Here is a 15,457-nt window from a genome sequence, read left to right on the forward strand (position 1 = left end):
CTGACCTGCCTCCCCTCCAGCAATCCTCACTATGTTTCCTAGGATTCAGCATTTCTTATGGTTTGCCTCCCCTATTTTCATCTTTATTTTTCCTTCTCTTCCTGTATGTTCATCTACTTTGTTTCTTAAATTCCATAAATGAATGAAATCACATCGTATTTGTCTTTTTCTGACAGATCTATTTCCCTTAGCATAGTACCCTCTGGCTCCATCCTGATTCTTTTTCTTATAGTTGAGTAATATCCTGTTGTGTGTATATATGTGGTACATCATCTTCATCCGTTCAAGTATCAATACACTCGAGCTGCTTCCATAGCTTGGCTGTTGTAAATAATGCTGCAGAAAAAATAGGAGTACATATATCCTTTCAGATTAGTACTTTTGTATTTTTAGGGTAGATACCCTGTAATGTGATTACTGTATTTTTATTTTTAATTTTTATTTATTTTTAAAAAAAGATTTTATTTATTTATTTGACAGAGACAGATCACAAGTAGGCAGAGAGGCAGGCAGAGAGAGAGGGAAGCAGGCTCCCTGCTGAGCAGAGAGCCTGATTCAGGACTGAATCCCAGGACCCTGGGATCATGACCTGAGTGGAAGGCAGAGGCTTTAACCCACAGAGCTACCCAGGTGCCCCAGGGTAGTTCTGTTTTTAATTTGTGCAGGAACTTTTGTAATGTTTTCCACATTGGCTGCACCAGTTTCTGTTCCCACCAACAGAGCAAGAGGGTTTCTTTTTCTCTACATCCTCGCCAACAGTTGTTTCTTGACTTTTTTGATTTTGGCCATTCTGACAGATGTGAAGTGATATCTCATTGTGGTTTTGACTTGCCTTCTGTTGATAGTGAGTGATGTTGAGCATTTTCTCATGTGTCTGTTGGTTACCTGCTTGTCTTCTTTGGAGAAGTGTTTGTTCATATCTTCTGCCCATTTTTTAAAAAAAATTTTATTTATTTATTTGACAGACAAAGATCACAAGTAGGCAGAGAGGCAGGCAGAGAGAGAGGAAGGGAAGCAGGCTCCCTGCTGAGCAGAGAGCCCGATGCGGGGCTCGATCCCAGGACCCTGGGATCATGACCTGAGCTGAAGGCAGAGGCTTAACCCACTAAGCCACCCAGGCGCCCCTCTTCTGCCCATTTTTAATTGGATTGTTTTTTCGTGTATGTGTGTTGAATTGTATTAAGTTCTTTATATAGTTCGGATACTGACCCTTTATCATATATGTCATTTGCAAGCATCTTCTCCCATTTGGTAGGTGGTTTTTTTTAGTTTTGTTGGTTGTTTCCTTTGCTATGCAGAGACTTCATTTTCATGTAGTCCAGATAGTTTATTTTTGCTTTGGTTTCCTTTGCCTCAGAAGATACATCTAGAAAAATGTTGCTATGGCTTATATCAGAGAAATGACTACCTGTGCACTTTTCTAGGATTTTTATGGTTTTCAGGTCTTAAATATAGGTCCTTAATGCACTTTGAGTTTAATTTTGTGTGGTGTAGGAAAGTAGTCTAGTTTAATTGTTTTGCATGCAGCTGTCCATTTTTCTAGATGCTTTGGCTATTAGAGGTCTTCTGTGATTCCATACAAATTTTAGGATTGTTTGTTCTAGTTTTTTTTCTAGTTTTTTTTTCTAGTGAAAAATGCTGTTGGTTTTTGCGTAGGGTTTGCATTAAATCTGTAGATTGTTCTGGGTAGTATGGACATTTTAACAATACTTGTTCTTCAAACCCATGAGTGTGGAATGTCTTTCTTTGTCTTTGCATTGTCTTGAATTTCTTTGATCAGTGTTTTATAGTTTTCAGAGTATAGTTCTTTCATTTCCTTGGTTAAGTGTATTCCTAGGATTTTTATAGTTTCAGGTTTCACATTTAGGTCTTCAATCTGTTTTGAGTTTAATTTTGTGTATGGTGTGAGAAGGTGGTCCAGTATCATTTTTTTGCATACTGCTGTCCATTTTCCAATACCGTTTGTGGAAGAGACTGTCTTTTTCCCATTATATCTTTATTACTTCTTTGTGGAAGATTAATTAGCCATGTAACTGTGGGTTTATTTCTGGGCTTTCTGTTCTGTTCCATTGATTTATGTTTGTTTTTGTGTTAATACTTTACTGTTTCGATTACTGCTGCTTTGTACTATAACTTGAAGTCTAGAATTGTGATACCTCCAGATATATTTTTCTTTTTCAAGATTGCTTTGTATAGTTGGGGTCTTCTGGGGTTCCATACAAATTTTAGGATTGTTTGTTCTAGTTCTGTGAAAAATAGTGTTGGCATTTGGGTAGGGATTGCATTACATCTATAGATTGCTTTGGGGGTAGTGTGGATTCTTTTAACAAAATTTGTTCTTTGGATCCATGAGCATGGAATATCTTTACATTTCTTTGTGTTGTCTTGAATTTCTTTCATCAGTGTTTTATAGTTTTCAGGGTATAAGTCTTTCACCTCTTTGGCTAAGTGTATTCCTAGGTATTTTATTATTTTTGTTGGAATTGTTAATGAGATTGTTCTTAATTTCTCTTTCTGCTACTTCATTATTCGTGTATAGAAATACAGTAGATTTCTGTACATTGATTTTGTATGTTATGATTTTATAGACTTCGTTCTTCAGTTCTAGTTTTTTGGTGGAGTCTTTAGGGTACTGTATATACAGTATGTCATCTGCAAATCGTGAAAATTTTATTTCCTCATTAACAATTTGAACCCTCCCACCCCCACCCCACTTTTTCTTGTCTGACTTCTGTGGCTAGGACTTCTACTATTATGTTGAATGAAAGTAGTGAGGGGGACATCCTGATCTTGTTCCTGACTTTAGGGGGAAAGCTCTCAGTTTTTCACCATTGAGTATGATGTTAGCTGTGGGTTTTTCATATTAAGGCCTTCATTATGATGAGGTATGTGCTCTAAACCTACTAGCATATTCTTAAATGTAAGCATTCTCTATTCAAGAAGTATATAACTCTACTTGGTAAGAATGTTTTATCAGGCTGCTAGAAGGTGTAGGAAAAAATAGGATAAGCTTAGATAGTGGAAGGGTATGTCTGAGATTAGTTTATAAATAGACATAATGTGTAGGAGTTTAAAAAATAAACAGAAAAAGGCCTGTAATAAAGTTCATTGCCCCATCTCCTCAGCTCCACTTTTGCTTTCAGATGTTGGCTTTGATATTAACCTCTGTATAATGAAGTAGTGTTATTATACTGCTGTTACTTCATGTATCAATTTTAAGTAAACTCTATAAACTTTCTTTTCTGATACATAAAGATTACTTTCTTAAAATGTACCTTATTTCTCAGGGTACTTCTAAAAATAACAGTTCTGGTCAGTGGTGAGCCAGAAAAGGTTCTGTGGCTCATTTTATATTTTACAAGAAATAGATTCTTGTTTATCTTTTGTTATCTTTTTTCTTTCCTAGAGTTTACTGGCTGGTTTTTAATAATTTTTGAGTTGTGGATCACTAATTCTTTTCAGACTCTTCAACCCTTCTTAGTACGTTTTTACATTTTTTATGCATCATTATGTGATCTCATTTCCTTCCCTTTCCCCTCTCCTGAATTTCTTTGGGCCTTTATCTTCCTACTCCATTTGTTGGTTTCTTATTAGGGCTATTGAATAGCTATCTTCTCTTCAGATCATCCTCGAAATTTCTTTCGCTTTTCTGTTTTGGATCTTAGGGTTCCTGGATTCCATGTTGACCTCTTTATTGGTTTACTATTTTTGCTTTGTCAGAATGACATCTTTTCTGAAAAAGGGTATATAGGAGACCAGTGTTCTTTTAGATCTTTCAGGCCTAAAAGTTTCTCTTTTGCCCTTAATCTTATTGAAGACTTTTGGATGTAGAATTCTAGGTAGAGAATGATTTTCTTTCAGAAATTTAAAAGTCTAGCTTCCTTGTGTTTTATCTTCTGATACAGCTTTGAGGATTTTAAATACATTTATTTATTTAGATTTATTTATTTTTTTAAAAAGGTTTTATTTATTTATTTGACAGAGAGAGATCACAAGTAGGCAGAGAGGCAGGCAGAGAGAGAGGAAGAGAAGCAGGCTCCCCGCTGAACGGAGCCCGATGCAGGGCTCAATCCTAGAACCCTGGGATCATGACGTGAGCCAAAGGCAGAGGCTTTAACTCACTGAGCCACCCAGGCGCCCCAGATTTATTTATTTTTTATTAGAGAGAGAGCATGAGCTCCCTTAGAGGGGGAGGGAGAGAGAATTTGAAGCACACTTACTGCTAAGCATAGAGCCATTGTGGGGCCCAGTCTTAAGACTCTGAGATCATGTCCTCAGCTAAAATCAAGAGTCAGACGCTTAACCTGCTGTACCACCCAGGCGCCCCTTATTTTCATTTATTTATTTTTGAAAGTAAGCTCTACGTCCCACTGTGGTTCTTGAACTTAGGACCCTGAGATCAGAACTTGCATGTTCTGCAGACTGAGAGCCATCCAGCAGCTCCCTTTCCCCCAGTATTGCTTTGGAGAAGTATTAGCTGTTTTTATTCCTGAGCTTTTCTTTGTCACGCTTCCCACTCTCCATGAAAGCTCTTAGGATGTTTATTCTCCCCTTCAGCTTCAGTAATTTCATGATAGATGTTTTGGTGAAATTATCAGATACAAAATTTTTGATATATTTTTCTTTTTATCCCCATTTTTTTTAATCTATTCTACTTTCTAGGACATTTTTTCCACTTTTGACCTTCTGTTAAATCTTACAAATTAATATACTTTTTCTTTTAAAGTTTTATTTATTTAAGTAATCTCTGTACTCCATGTAGAGCTCGAACTCCCTACCCTGAGATCAGGAGTTGTATGTTCTTCCGACTATCAAATTGCTATAATTCTAATTTTTTTTTAAGATTTTATATATTTATTCGACACAGAGAGTACGGTATAGAGGGCAGGCAGAAGGAGAGGGAGGAGCAGGCTCCCCACAGAGCAGGGGGAGCCCGATGTGGGACTTGATCCCAGGACCCCGGGATCATGACCTGAGCTGAAGGCAGTTGTTTAATTGATTGAGCCACACAGGTGCCCTCCAGTTGGTTTTTAACTTGTGACTGATGTACATGCAAAAGCTATGTAATACATATTTGTACACATTGAAGAACTCTTATTTTGTAGTTTGAATGCATTTTTTAAAATGGTATTCTATTCTTGTTTCAGTAATTCAGAATATTTTTTGATTCTAAGGTTGTAAATTGATTAAAACCTTTTTTCTTTCGGCATTTTATTTATTTTCTCTGAATTTCCTTTTACCATTTGTTTTGATCTGCCTTTGGCAGTGCAGCTTTCCTTGCAAGTCTTACTGGTTATCCTTTCATAGTTAAGAGATGGACACTGAAAGATGGATTGGAAGTTCTGCGTGGGTAGGAGTATCTGAGGTATTGGTCTACACTGTAGGATGGTAAAGTGGTGAGCTAGCTTCATTACTATCGGTAAATGGGCTTTTCTCATAGATACTCATATTCTCTAAGAAAAATAAGTCTTTGGGCTTGAGTTATCTAGTCTGGTTGATAGGCAGGGAAGGTTAGTTAGGGAGGTTCATTCAGTCGTAGTATCACTTAGTTTTCTTTTGTTTCTTATATTATCCCTGACTTCTTTAACATCTGGCGTTCCTGGGTTTATCTTGTTCATTTTATGTACAAAAAACTTCTTGTTTCACTGAGTCAAGTAGGAATAGTAAGTATTGTGGTTGTCTGGTTTGAGAATCTACAGGTTTTAACTGTACCTTTCATTTAGTCCTGTTTTCTGTCTATGCTTCATCTCTGCCTTTAGATGAATCTGATGCTCTTTATTGCTGAGCCTTTTCAGTGTTCTGTAGGGTGGATATTTTTGTTGATAAATCCTTCCGTGACCCTTCCAAATTTATTTCATTTGCTCTAAGTCATGTACTGTTCCTCCCTTTTCTGTTGTCTAAAATGTGTTGCTACTTCTTATCTGTTCTTCCATTCTCTCTTTCCTTATGGAGTTAAGCATCTTTTTTTCTTTTAGTGTATTTGTAGTGGTTTTTTAAATAGACCAGAAATAAACTTAAGTGTAAAATCAAGCTGGGCTTAACTGAAAGTGATGTTTATTTATTTAAAAACACTTTCTCCTCCTGCATTGTGGGTAGGGATATAGAGAGAAATGCTGTATTGAGAGTTCAAATACCTAGACTTTTCAGAATGGAGTGTCATATAATAAAGTGTAACTTACATAATTATTTAAAAATGTGTGTATTTGTGTATCTTCACTTAGACTCTCAGCTCTCTTTGAATTTGTATATTTTGGATCTGTAAGGACCTAGATTCAGTTCTGTGTTAATTTCTGAATATATAACTTTTGTCTTTTTTTTTTTTTTTTAAGATTTTATTTATTTGACACACAGAGAGCACAAGCATGGGGAATGGTAGGCAGAGAGAGAGGAAGACTCCCCATGGAGTAAGGAGCCTGATGTGGGATTTTATCCTAGGACCCTGGGATCATGAGCTGAGCAGAAGGCAGATATTTAACTGACTGAGCCACCCCTATAATTTTGGTCTTTTTAAAATTAGTTTCCTAGTCAGTTAAATGCCGCCATTGCCTGCCAATGAATTTTTTTTTTCCTGTCAGTGAATTTTTAAAGTAAATTTGATTGTCTCTTTGACTTTCTTTTTTTTTTTTTTTTTTTTTTTTTGGCTCTTTGACTTTCTTAATCCAAATCTGACTTCAGGGTGTTTTTTTGAAGGAACTAAGATTTTTTTTTTCACTAAAGAAAGATACTCCAAGGGCTTCTGGGTGGCTTAGTCAGTTAAGTGGCAAACTTTGGCTCAGATCATGATCCCAGGGTCCTGGAATCAAGGTGTGCATCGGGCTCCCTGCTCAATGGGTAGTCTGCTTTTCCCTCTCCACTGCTTGTGCTGTCCCCTATGCTCTATCTCCCTCTCTCCCAAATAAATACATCTTTAAAAAAAGATACTCAAGGGATGCCTGGGTGGCTCAGTTGGTTAAGCATCACCTTTGGTTCAGGTCATGATCCCAGAGTCCTGGGATCAAGTCCCACTTCTGGCTCCTTGCTCAGCAGGGAGTCTGCTTCTCGCTCTTCCTGTTCTGCCTGCAGCTCTCTGTGCTCCTGCTCTCTCTGACAAATAAATAAATAATCTTTATTTAAAAAAGGTAAATCTTAAAAAAAAAAAAAAAGATACTTAGATGTTTAGTCCTTCACTTTGAGCTTGGTTTTTCTTGAATCTAAAGAGAAACTGTTTATAAGAAAAACTTCAGGAGTAATGTTAATTTTATTCTTGTAGAAATTGTGGTAATACAGAACTTTAAAAGTGGAAGAGTTCTGAGAGGTAAAATTTTCTTTCATTTTGTCACTGAGAAGACAGACCTGTATTATTTATCTATTTCTGTGTAACCTGTTACTCAAAAAGTAGATCTTAAAACAGCAATAAACATTGTCCTCAGAGTTTTTATGGACAGGAATTTGGTAGTGGTTTTGCTGGTTGGTTCTGGCCTGGATTCTTCAGGAGGTTGCAGTCAGGTGCCTCGGTGGCTCAGTCAGTTGGGCGTCTGCCTTTGGCTCAGGTCATGATCCTGGGGACCTGGGATAGAGCCCTGCATCGGGCTCTCTGCTTGGTGGGGGGCCTGCTTCTCCCTCTCCCTCTACCTGCTGCTCCCCCTGCTTGTGCTCTCTCTGTCAAATAAATAAAATTAAAAAAAAAGGGGGGGGGTTGTGTCAAGTCCTTGGCCAGGTTGTCGTTATCTCAAGCCTTATGTGAGGTTTGGAAGGCCTGCTTCCAAGTTGGCTCACTTAACTTGGCTGGCAAGTTGGGTGTTCGTTGTTTATGGGACCAGTGCTCAGTTTTTTCACCTGTGGACTACAGCATGGGCTCCTTGACTATTTTAGAACATGATGACTGGCTTCCCTCAGAGCAAGTGATCCAGAAGAGAGCAAGGCTGAGGGGCAGTGTCTCTTATGACCTAGTTTCAGATGTCACACAGTCATTTCTGCCACATTCCATTCATTAGATGTTGGTCATTAAGTCTGTTCCACATTCACTGGGCTTCCCTTTCTAAAGGGAAGAACATTCAAGAATTTGTGGCTGTACTTCACATCTGCCACACTTGGAGAAATGAAATTACGTCTACATGGTAATATAGGGAGTGGTGCTCTGTTTGGACTACCATATAGATGATTTGATAATATAACTCAGTACAAATTGTAAGTAAAAGTTTACTCTCGTCCATCATTGGCTACAGTTATTCTTTTTTTTTCTTTCCCTAAAGATTTTATTTGAGAATGTGATCATGTGTGCAAGAGAGCACAAGTTGGGGTTGGGGGAGAGGTGAAAGTGTTGAGGGGAAGGGAGAACCAGGCTCCACTCTGATCAGGGAGCCCACCATGGGGCTTGATACCAGATCCCCATCCCCGAGATCATGACCTGACCTGAAAGCAGACATTCAACCGACTGAGCCACCCAGGTACTCCTGTATGTAGTTAATCTTATAATTTGGTACTTGAGTATCATTTATTTGATTTACCTGACTCTTACTGTTCAGTATTGCCAGGCGTTATGCTAACTGAACATATCTAAGAGAACTAGATTTGTTTGTAATAATTACTGACTGTTACTGTATTTTTATATGTATATATATGTACATACATACATGCATACACACACACGTATGCATACCCTAAAGGTTGTTGAGTGTGTGTGTTATTTCTGAGTGCCCTTAATCAACCATCGTGTAGGGATGTCCTTCTGAAGTTAGCCTTCTAGGAAATTATTATTATTATTATTGTTAAGATTTATTTATTTACTTTAGAGAGAGGGCATGAACGAGTGGGGAGAGGGGCGGAAGGAGAGAGAATCCTGAAGTATACACCCTGCTGAGCATGGAGCCAGTTGCAGGGCTTAATCCCAGAACCCTGAGACCATGACCTGAGCTGAAATCAAGAGCCAGCCACTCAACCATCGCAGCCACCCAGTCGCCCTTTCTCAAGCAAATTATTAATGTTAAAATACAGCCTTTTTATTAGTTAACTACAAATCCCTTTGTGTAAAATAAATTAGCTTTACTAATAAGGTTTTTATTTTAGCCAGTTTCCTCATATTTGATAGTCATGTATTTAGTATTCAGTACTTAGAGAGGCAAAGATATATGCTACAGTTCTTGTTTTTAAATAGTTCTTTGTGTAGAAGGGCAGATAAATATACATATAAAATTGAAAACTGTAATTGTCATCCTAATATGATGACCTTTTACTACCGAAAGTACCAATTTTTGGTGGGATACTATCTTTATAAATTACTGTTGTGCTACCCTGTCAGGAGGAAGTAAAAACCAGGGCGGGGGAGTACTTTAGTATTTGCTTATTATTATTTTTTTTAATATTAAAATACGTAATGATTATCTCTCTAGAAAGCATTAATTTATTGAAAAATTTTCTTTCTCTTACAGGCAGTGTCTATGCTGCTTCAAGGAATATAAGCATTTGGAGATTTTTAACCAAGTAGTGTGTGCACTAATTAACTTAGTGATTGCCCAAGTTCAAGTACTCCGGGACCAGCTTTGTAAACATTGTACTGCTATTAACATAGATTCCACGTGGCAAGATGAGACTAATCAAGTGGAAGAACCACTGAATATAGAAAGGGAGTGTAAAGAAGGAAGTACAGAAAGGCAAAAATCAATAGAAAAAAAATCAAACTCTACAAGAATTTGTAATCTGACTGAAGAGGAATCTTCAAAGAGTTGTGATCCTTTTAGCTTATGGAGTACAGATGAGAAGGAAAAACTCTTACTATGTGTGGCAAAAATTTTTCAAATTCAGTTTCCTTTATATACTGCCTACAAGCATAATACTCATCCTACTATAGAGGTACGTAAACATAGATATTGTGAATGTAACACCAAGTTACCATTATGTTGACAGTTTCTCACTTAAGAAATATGCAGAGTAGTTGTTGATGGAAAACTTAGAAAAATCACGGTGATTAGGAAAAGTATTCCAGTTCTCTCTAAACCATTTCTGCAGCATCTTGGGTCGAACATTTGCTTAACATAGTCCTGTTAGGGAAAGATTTACACATTGAACTCATAAAAGTTAAACTGTCAGTGATCTAAACATTGTGCCAATATACATCTATGTTCTACTTACTATGACATTTTCAGGAAGTAGTAACTGAGGAATAGAAGATGATTGTGGAATTTTGAATTTTATTCTCAGAAACATTGGTAACAGAATTTGGAATTCCTTTCATTAAGAAAACTTAACAAATATTCCTTAATGAATAGTTTTAAATGATAGTACTGTCTTTTATAAATGAAGATGCGTGATTCATTCCATTAGTGATACATTTTTTAAAATTTTTAAAAATTTTTAAAAATTTTTTTGTTTATTTATTTGACAGAGAGAACACAAGTAGGCAGATCACAGACAGAGAGAGGAGGAAGCAGGCTCCCCGTGGAGCAGAGAGCCTGATGTGGGGCTTGATCCAAGGACCCTGAGATCATGACCTGAGCTGAAGGCAGGGGCTTAACCTCTGAGCCACCCACTAGTGCCCCCATTAGTGATATTTTTACAACTTTTCCAGGAGCTTAGAAACCTACCTTAGGTTTATTTAGATAATGGCATTGCTTTGTACACATCGTGGCAATCGAGACAGTTATAGGATAATGTATTATGTAAGTGGGATATATATGAAACAAGAGAGATTTCTTACTTCTTATGATTCTCTGAGTTGTCTGGGCAATTCTTCTGTTGGTTTTATGTGGCCTCATGTAGACAATTGTATTTACTTTTAAAATTGGAAGACTTTGAAGGTCCAGCGTGGTGTCACATGTCTGACACTTGGTGCTGGGTGTTGTTTAAGGCTCTTGGATTTTCTCCATATGGCCTCTCATTCTCCACAGTTGATTGGCTTCTTTACATAGTAGTCTTAGCATTGATCCAGGAAGATGAATGTGTAAGCTGTAAGGCTTCTTGAGGTCTAGCCTCTGAAACAAAGACACAGTATAAATTCTCCCACATTCTCTTGGTTGAAATAATTAACGAGGGCAGCCTAGATTCAAAGGGGTATGAAGTACACTTCATCTCTGGAGGGTAGGAGAGGCAGCATTTCATGTAAACTTGAACATATCTACCACATGCTTTAAAAAAAAAAAAAAAGTCTGCCTATTTTCTCTGACTTATTTGTTCTATAACCTTCATACTGGCTTCTTTAAACTTCTTTCTTCATCTTAAAAAAAAAAACCAAAAAACCAAAACAGTCTTTTACTGAAAGTGCTCTCACATTGAATTGAGACTACTTAAAAACATAGCCCAGGAGGTAAGTATTTTCCTTACTGGAATTCTGCATAAGAATATTTTAAATCAGATTGTATTCTGCCTTCTAGAATTCTTAGTCTGTGATTTTTCTCCTTATAGAATCTTCTAATGAATCTTACATAGATTGAGTAAACATCCTAAAAAAAATGTCAGCTCAGAATCCTTTTTCAACAAATGGGATCTGTTTGTACAAACCGGTGAAATTGAATCTCAGTGCCACATGAATAGTGTTTTTAATGACTAAATTGGTAATTGAAATAAGCAAAAAATAGATCAGTTAGGGACTCAGATATGTGAAATTCATGCAGTTTCTTCATAAAGTTAAGTTTTTCTTGTTAAGAATCTCCTAACAGTAGAACCATGGCTATACCAAATCTGCTGTTTTCTTTCTAAAATCAGTTTGCCCACCAGTTTGCCATTTTAAAAAATCATTAGGAAAAAAAAAATGTCCAAATGTAAGCATAGTCACACAGCCCTACTTTCTCTTTTGAAATAAAGTGCCTCATTATTACTGTTCTTGAGGATCATTCCATGTGACTAGTTGGCTTTCAGATAAAATTCTAATAAAAAACAACCTTAGATATAATGTAACATAGTGTTAAACAGAATTCTCTCCTTAATACAGAATTTGTGTGTTTCTGTAATACTCTGTTCATAATATAGCTCTTTCCTGGGTTTCTAGTTAAGTTAGTAATGATTTGTTGCAAATACTTCAAAAATTTGTAGTTTCTATCCTAGTGGCCATGTGGTTAAATGGTAACAGTCCTGTTTAATTTTGATATTAATTTGATTTTGACTTTTCTAAAGAGGCACAAACTGGCTAAGACCATTTATTTATTTATTATTTTAAAAGATTTTTATTTTAGGGGTGCCTGGGTGGCTCAGTTGTTAAGTGGCTGCCTTTCCCTCAGGTCATGATCCCAGGGTTCTGGGATAGAGCCCTACATTGGGCTCTCTGCTCAGGGGAAGCCTACTTCTCCCTCTCCCTCTCGTACTCCCCCTGCTTGCTTTCCTTCTCTAACTGTGTCTCTCTTTGTCAAATAATTAAATAAAATCTTTCAAAAAATTATTTGTGAGATGGAGCACAAGCAGGGGGAGTGGCAGGCTGAGGAAGAAGCAGGCTCCCCACTAAGCAAGGAGCCCCCTGTGGGGCTTGATCCCAGGATTCTGGGATCATGCCTGAGCTGAAGGCAGACATTTAATGGACTGAGCCACCGAGGAATCCCTGGCTAAGACTCTTCAGAAGATGATTCAGTACTCATGTGATAGTATTTAGATAGCTGTGTCTTTATAATTTAGTCAGCCATCTTAGTTTATATACGAGGGAACTGGCTTTTTTTTTTTTTTTAAGGTTTATTTTCTTCAGTAATCTCTATATCCGATGTGGGACTTGAACTAATGACCCCATGGTCAAGAATTGTATGCTCGTCTGACTGAGCTAGCCAGGTGCCCCAAGAAGGAACTGGCTTAGAAAGGTTAAAAGTTCTGGTCGGGTTCGCACAGCATATTGCTGAAAGAGTTGTAGAATTCAGTTCATTCTGTTACACTGCTTCTCAATCACTTAATCGCTGTAGCTATTGTATCCATTGCTAGGAGAAGATAGAACTCAGAGCCTCTCCTCCCCATCCCTTCCTGTCTGTATCCTTCTTCCTTTTCTATCAAAGTTGATAGTATTTTAAAAGATGTAATTAGAAATATTAAATCAGATTGAATCTTTTTTGGAGGGCAGGGAGCTATTGCATTTTTTTTTTTTTTTTGCATTCTTTTCTTAGTCCTGAATCATTGTGTAATTCTATGTGTTGCCCTAGTATTTTAAGTTTTCATTCTAAGTAAAGTAAAATGAGTGTAATAATTAAAGAGGAGAAACCACTGTGCTTGTTAAATGTGTGTGTAATATGGTTGGGTCCTTGGTCGATCTTTTTCCTCCCTTTCTTTCTCCTTCTGTGGGGAAGTTCCCTTGCCTTATATAGGGCATAACAGCCAATCACAGGGGTGTTCACGTGAACAGGGAGTATACAGCCAATCACAGGGCTGTTCACGTGAACAGGGAGTATACAGCCAATCACAGGGCTGTTCACGTGGAGGTATCTGGGGCTCGCAGGCAGTGGCGGCACACGGTGCTCATGTGATGAGCACGAAGTCACGTGTGGCCAGGGCGGATATTTTTTAGGCTGTCGGTACTGCTCCGGCGCCATCTTAGGGGCGTGACCGGTGCCATCTTGGGGGCGTGGCCCCAACAGTTCCAAATTTCTGAATCTAGTTTGGTTTTCTCTTTCCACTTTCCACTGACTGTTTTTATTTATCCTTTATTAAATTAAAAATACTTTAAATTCATCCTTTTAATGTATACAATTTAGTAAGTTACAGTATATTCCCACAGTTTTGCAACCTGTCACTACTGTCTAATTCTTATACGGATGACTTTTTTTTTTTTTTAAGATTTTATTTATTTGAGAGAGAGAGAGATCACAGGTAGAGAGAGAGGGGGAAGTAGGCTCCCTGCTGAACAGAGTGCCCAATATGGGGCTCCTTCCCAGGACCCTGAGATTCCCAGGACCCTGAGATTATGACCTGAGCTTAAGGAAGAGGCTTTAACCCACTGAGCTACCCAGGTGCCCCCATGACTTTTTTTTTTTTTTAATGATTTTATTTATTTATTTGACAGAGATCACAAGTAGGCAGAGAGGCAGGGAGAGGGAGAAGCAGGCTCCCCACTGAACAGAGAGCCCGATGCAGGGCTCGATCCCAGGACCCTGGGATCATGACCTGAGCTTAAGGAAGAGGCTTTAACCCACTGAGCCACCCAGATGCCCCTGGGATGACTTCTTTTTAAGCAAAAACTGTATTCCTGATCCACTGGTTTTCAGTTTTTCATAGTTTGATCATGGGGCAGCATTTGTTAAATTAGATGTAGAATTACTTTCTGAATATTCATTTATTTATTTTCTCTTTTAAAGTAATTTCTTTTTTACTTCTGGAAATAGAATGGCATTATCTTAATTTAGTAAATGTAAGGTTTTTCCTAAAAAGACAAAAACTGAACAGATAGGTTTCTTTTTTTTTTTTTTTTTTTTTTAATTTATTTGCCAGAGATATAGAGAGAGTATACACAAGCAGGCAGAGGCAGCAAGAGAAGCAGGTTCCTTGCCAAGCAAGGAGCCCAATGCGGGACTGGAACCCAATGCGGGACTGGATCCCAGGACCCTGGGACCATGACCTGAGCCAAAGGCAGCAGCCTATCCAACTGAGCCACCCAGGCGTCCCAGCAGATAGGTTTCTTAAGGCCTGTGTAGGGTTCATCTAAAATCAGAACTTTTGAAACAGAAATGATGTTGATTAAGCTTTTAGGGAGGTATCCTAGTGTTGTTCCTACTGTTGTATGTAACCTTACCTATAGGTCTGTGTTAACTCTTTATGTACTACTTAAAATGAGATTGTAGTGACACCTTTAGGATAATGTTTTCTTGTACCCAGGGTAGGAATAAAAAATGGTAAAACAGTCTTCGTGTGCAATCAGAATAGTTGTAACCAAGTCCATGAGCAACATTTTGCATATCAGAATAGAATTTTGTTATGGTACTTTCTGTGTCCATGATGGGCACTAGAAATTTTGACTGGATTCTAAAATTACAGTATGGTTTACCTGGTCCGTGAATCTGTATTCAGTACCATTGGTGTTCTTACATTCTGGACTTGATGAAGACAAAAGGTTTGATGAGAATAATTTAAAGCTTTTAATTGTGGTCCTGCCAGTGGAAGCTCAGGAATATATTTAGGTTTAGTACGTTTGATTTAACACATGTTTTGACCTGTATTAGGAGTTTTTTGGTTATTTGGAAATGTGAAAGTTTTATATGATGCTCTCAATCATTTGTTTTCAAACTTTACTTCTGCAATAGGACTTAAATAAAGCATTTAACAGCAGTGAATGACAGGTTTCTTTGGCCAAACTTTTTTCAGGTGAAAGTGTCCAGCTTTCTGATTATAAAAGTAACAATTTCAGTGTGACTAAAAATTACAAAATATACAGATATAGATCTTGAACCTATCTTCTTTCTCCATCTCAAAAAAAACATAGTTAGGAAATTAGTTTAGATTATTTCTGGACACATAAAAAGTAATGAAAATCAGATCGTGTTCATAAATCTTGATTTTTAAAAATGTAAAAATTCTTTTTCTA

General features: G+C 37.5%; 1 protein-coding gene across 9 annotated transcripts in view; it reads left to right on the forward strand.

The window, feature by feature from the left end:
- Nucleotides 1-15,457, forward strand: part of USP34 (ubiquitin specific peptidase 34) — a 256,932-nt gene that overhangs the window by 50,498 nt on the left and 190,977 nt on the right. For 6 of the 9 annotated variants that reach the window (XM_082746608.1, XM_082746605.1, XM_082746604.1 and 3 more), the window contains one exon: nt 9,408-9,828. The exons of 2 other annotated variants lie outside the window; for them this stretch is intronic. Coding sequence is in view for 4 of the 7 variants with exons in the window: in XM_082746605.1 (XP_082602731.1) it covers nt 9,408-9,828 (421 nt within the window). In the remaining 3 variants the exon portion in view is untranslated. Of the gene's footprint in view, nt 1-8,022; nt 8,167-9,407; nt 9,829-15,457 lie in introns of those variants that run through there. One more of the 9 variants, XM_082746610.1, reaches the window with a different exon arrangement.

The sequence above is a fragment of the Mustela nivalis genome (genome assembly GCF_964662115.1).
Source record: "Mustela nivalis genome assembly, chromosome: 8".
Taxonomy (NCBI): domain Eukaryota; kingdom Metazoa; phylum Chordata; class Mammalia; order Carnivora; family Mustelidae; genus Mustela; species Mustela nivalis.